Consider the following 4,320-nt stretch of genomic DNA (forward strand, 5'->3'; position numbering starts at 1 on the left):
TATACTCATTTTGGCATGCATGTTCATTTGTTATACTCTTAACTTTTTTTTTTTGTTTGGATAAATTAAGTGTGTTTATAAATAAAAAAGAACAACTAAGCAATTTTGCACGGTTTTAGACCCTAATGTTTGGCTATATTTTAACTAAATGTATAAAAATTTAAAATGAACCAAAACGTTTACAAAAATATATACGATAGTAGAACAAGAAGAGGCTACGTTTATTTGTCTAATAGTGTACATTAAAATTGCACCTTTAATTCAAACAAACTAATACACAAAATGTGATGAGATAAATAATTGCGCATAGACTTTGATTTGACACATTGTCACATGTCCAAGTTGATTATATATCTTAATTTGAAGTCTCTCCACTAAAATCATATCGAAATCCTTACACTCTACTTCGTAGACATAGTATGCATATGCTTTTTGTATATATAACAATCGGATCCAAATTATTAGTAGATATAACACAATACAAAAAAATTTACAGATATAACAAAATTTAGATCCAAATCAAGTAGTCTATCAAAGATAGATTATATTGCTAATAAGAATCTATCAGGGATAGTATCTGTCACTAATAGATTTTGTTATATTTGTAATTCTTTAAAAACGTTGCTATATAACTATTAATCTAAAAATGTTACCTTTTATAATTATCCTTTGTAATTAAAAGGATAAAGACATGCCACCTAAGTTTTTTATTAAAAAAATTATTGAGTCCACATGAATGTGGTAAACATAAAACATATATGCATGTATTTAAGTTAGAAACATTAATTCTTTTGCGCAGACAAACATATAAATACTCAACATTCTACCTATTAAAAATTCCTATAAATTAAATCGCATCACATACGGTCAATTTATAGTATAATAGTCGATATATAGAATATCGAAATTAAAAACACAAAATTACAGAGAATACGAAAATATTCTCCGCAAAATTCCGATCCCTCTGTTCTACTTTTACCAAAAAAAAAAAAAAATGTACACATTTCTAATTAATAAATAATATATTTTAATTAATTTGTGGATATTGAATAATAATGATGATGATTATGATTATGAAGCTAGGGAAGATTGCCAAAGCTGTGCGTTTTTGACTTTAGAAACGCTCTCCACCACTTCAAACGGCAGAATGTCTCCAATAATTATCACCATCTTCGTCTCCAAGTCTATTGTGTACGAGCTCACTCCTGTATTCGTTTTTCAAAACATTTATTTTTTAAAAAAATAATAATAAAACTTAACATATATCAAAATTAATTACTTAATTAAAATTAGTGTAATGATGATGTTTAATTATGTCTAATCTTAAGACTTACCTTCCATCTTTGAAATGTGTTTCTCCACTTTTCTTGCACAGCCTTTACAGTGCATGGACACCCTCAGTGTCACCATCTGCAAAATCAAAACAACTCTCTCTTTCAAAATTCTTAAAAGAATTAAGACCCAGTTTCATAGGTCTCTTTCTACAAATGTTTTTAAAAACCACATTGAATTTTTAATATTAAAAAGAAAAAAAACAGTTTTCAAAAATTTATTTCTGTTTTTCGAATTCAACTAATAATTCAACGCTCAAGGTAAAAAATTAAAAAAAAAATTTGACTTAATTTTTAAAAACCAAATAGTTACAAAACTGAAGCTCAACTTCGACTAAAAACAAATGGAATAATAGGAAATAAAATAGAACCTTGGGCTTGAGTTGAAAGGCTAAGGTCTGGTTGCCATTGACAACATCCTTCAATGTGAGCAATTGATTGTCCTTGGTGTTGGTGGCAATGAGTGGCTGTTTGTCAAAAAACTCATCTTCTTCATCTTGAACTTCCATGGAGTTTATGCAAAAACAAGAGGTGGAAGAAGTACAAGATGAGGGACTGAAACAATCAAAGACCTTTGCCATTTTCTTCAGCTTCTTCCCCATCACTACAAAACAACACTCAAACTCAAAAGGATCACAAAATTCTTGGTTTTTTAAAGTGATCTATCTATCTCTCCATGCTTTTCCACAACTGCCTCTCACCAATCCCAACTGCAGAAATCAAGTGAATATCATTATTAATAAGAGTGGACAGACTGAATATATATAACTAAAGATAACTTTTTTGGCTCTCTCTCTCTCTCTCTCTCTCTCAAGAAATTGAGAGGGGCAGGTATAATGGCCAAAAAGAAATATATAGTTTGAAGAAGTAGAAAATTGGTATTTATAGCAGAATGATAAAATAGAGGCAAACAGATAATGGCTATGGGGGTTGCAGCTAATAAGTGGTAACCAACCCAAACTAATCAACCAAATTATTAAATTTTAACTTCATTTTTTTTATTACAAAGCCTTTTCAGTATGTTGTTTTACTTTTTAAAGTTATGATATTGTTGACATAAGTTTACTGTCACTTTTTGTTTGGTGTTATAATATTAAATTTACCTTCATCTTTCAATTTAAATTTTTGGGTCAAACAATGATTTAACATAGTATCTCGTTATTTAAAAGATTTCACTTAAAAGTTTTCATGTCAATAGAGATATTGTCACTCATTTATATGCTCGTGATTTATTTTTCTTATCTTGCTAATGTAGAAATTTAGGCCATGCTTACTTTTCTACGTAAACGTAATCCATTAATGGTAATCTAGAATAAGAGCCTCATTTGATTACTTTCGAATTCGTAATAAGCAAACGCAATCCAATTGCGAAGTTGAGAGTTGATCAACCCGATTGTGTTTAAAAATTACATAAGACCCACTAGCTTTTTTCATATACTTTTGAACGATTTTTCATTTTTTGTAACGTTACCGTTACAGTAGGAAAATTATGAATTTGTCATAGCTGTCATTATAGTAGAAGAATTATGAATCTGACATAGCTATCATTACTATTACCATTCGATAACGGTAATATATGAGGACAATGATATCAAACAATATAATGTTTGCAAATTTAGGGGAAAAAATAATCTAATTATGAATAAATAAAAATTCATTACGCTTATGTGAATAATGAAAAACAAGTAAAATGGATATTAGTATGAACAATTGAAGGTGGGGTGTAGCATGAAATTAAATGATTGTTGGTGGTGAAGATAGCAAGCCAGAAGCAGGAAAGAGGCAAAAAGCAAAGGCTTTGGGCACCGCCCACCTGCGGGTGACGGGACTATTTTGGGCTGACAGCCTTGTCCTTTGTCGTCCATCAACAAATATTAATGTATATAATTTATATACATATTATAGTGGCATTGAAGAGGATGGGGATACAATTATTGGAGCCCATCACTTCATTTCTTTCATCAGCTTTTAAATTATTGAATATTTTGCATGATTTATTATTATTATTATTATTATTATTATTATATTTTGGCCTATGTATTCGGATTATGGGCCATGTGAGGATCGGGGTATTTTGGGAAATTCAGTCATGAGGAAAGGGGCAGAGAGATTCAAGGAGTCATGTTATGCACGTGCGAGTCACGTGAGTTTTGCTGAGTTTTGGAACAAATAATGAAAAAGCTTGGTTGGAAAAAGCCTTAAAATAATGCAACATAAGCATGTAACATGTTCCCTGTTTGGATAGAGAGGATAACAACTGGACTTTTATTTGCATTTTGCTCTTCCAACTGGACCCCATTTTTATTATTATTATTATTATATTTACACCTTTTTTTCTAAACTGTCTTTTGAAATCCACTCACAAAAAGTAATAAGTCATTCTCTTTTTCTTCTTCTAAATCATTTTATCATGCATTTATATTGGTAGAATATTATTATATAGTGATGATATTTTTTATGCTATGATTAATGAATGTTGAACTTTAATATTAATTGAAAGAAATGTTCATTCATTCAACCGTACACAGTCTTGAAAGGACACTAAATTTGTGGTCCAAAATAATAGAAGAATAAAGGGTTTGTTTTTTTCACTTTTCTGCCTCATTGATTAAATACTTGCTATTGACCTAATTTTTTTATGTCACCAATTATTTTTTATGTGCTAAGTAGTAAGTGTACACTTATATGTGTATGGTTGTGAACTCTATTCTATTATTAAATATAAGATGCATATTTTAATGGTGTGACAAAACTTTTAATTAATTAAGGATTAGGCTTATTTGTTGGCTGATGAAACTAAAGTGGGTTGCATTGTAAGTGTTTTGTCCAAGAGTCTAAAGGCATTTTTCTTGTGGGATTGTATTCCTTGTCTTAAATTGAAATGATATATAAATGTATGTGATGTATCCTATAATCACATGAAATTACTATTTTGATTGATTTTGAACTTGTTGATGCGTGATTTTAGATTAAGGTGATTTGATTGTGA

At 29.6% G+C, this 4,320-nt stretch overlaps 1 protein-coding gene across 1 annotated transcript; it reads right to left on the reverse strand.

The window, feature by feature from the left end:
- Positions 1-739: 739 nt before the first annotated feature.
- Positions 740-2,163, reverse strand: LOC120071806 (heavy metal-associated isoprenylated plant protein 45). The gene is made up of 3 exons (XM_039024193.1): positions 1,703-2,163; positions 1,335-1,410; positions 740-1,205 (listed from the first exon to the last, which is right to left on the reverse strand). The coding sequence occupies exons 1-3, from the start codon at positions 1,931-1,933 to the stop codon at positions 1,072-1,074; spliced, it is 441 nt and encodes a 146-aa protein (XP_038880121.1). The 5' UTR covers positions 1,934-2,163; the 3' UTR covers positions 740-1,071.
- Positions 2,164-4,320: the final 2,157 nt, after the last annotated feature.

This window comes from Benincasa hispida, chromosome 2, assembly GCF_009727055.1.
Source record: "Benincasa hispida cultivar B227 chromosome 2, ASM972705v1, whole genome shotgun sequence".
In the NCBI taxonomy this organism is placed as follows: Eukaryota; Viridiplantae; Streptophyta; class Magnoliopsida; order Cucurbitales; family Cucurbitaceae; genus Benincasa; species Benincasa hispida.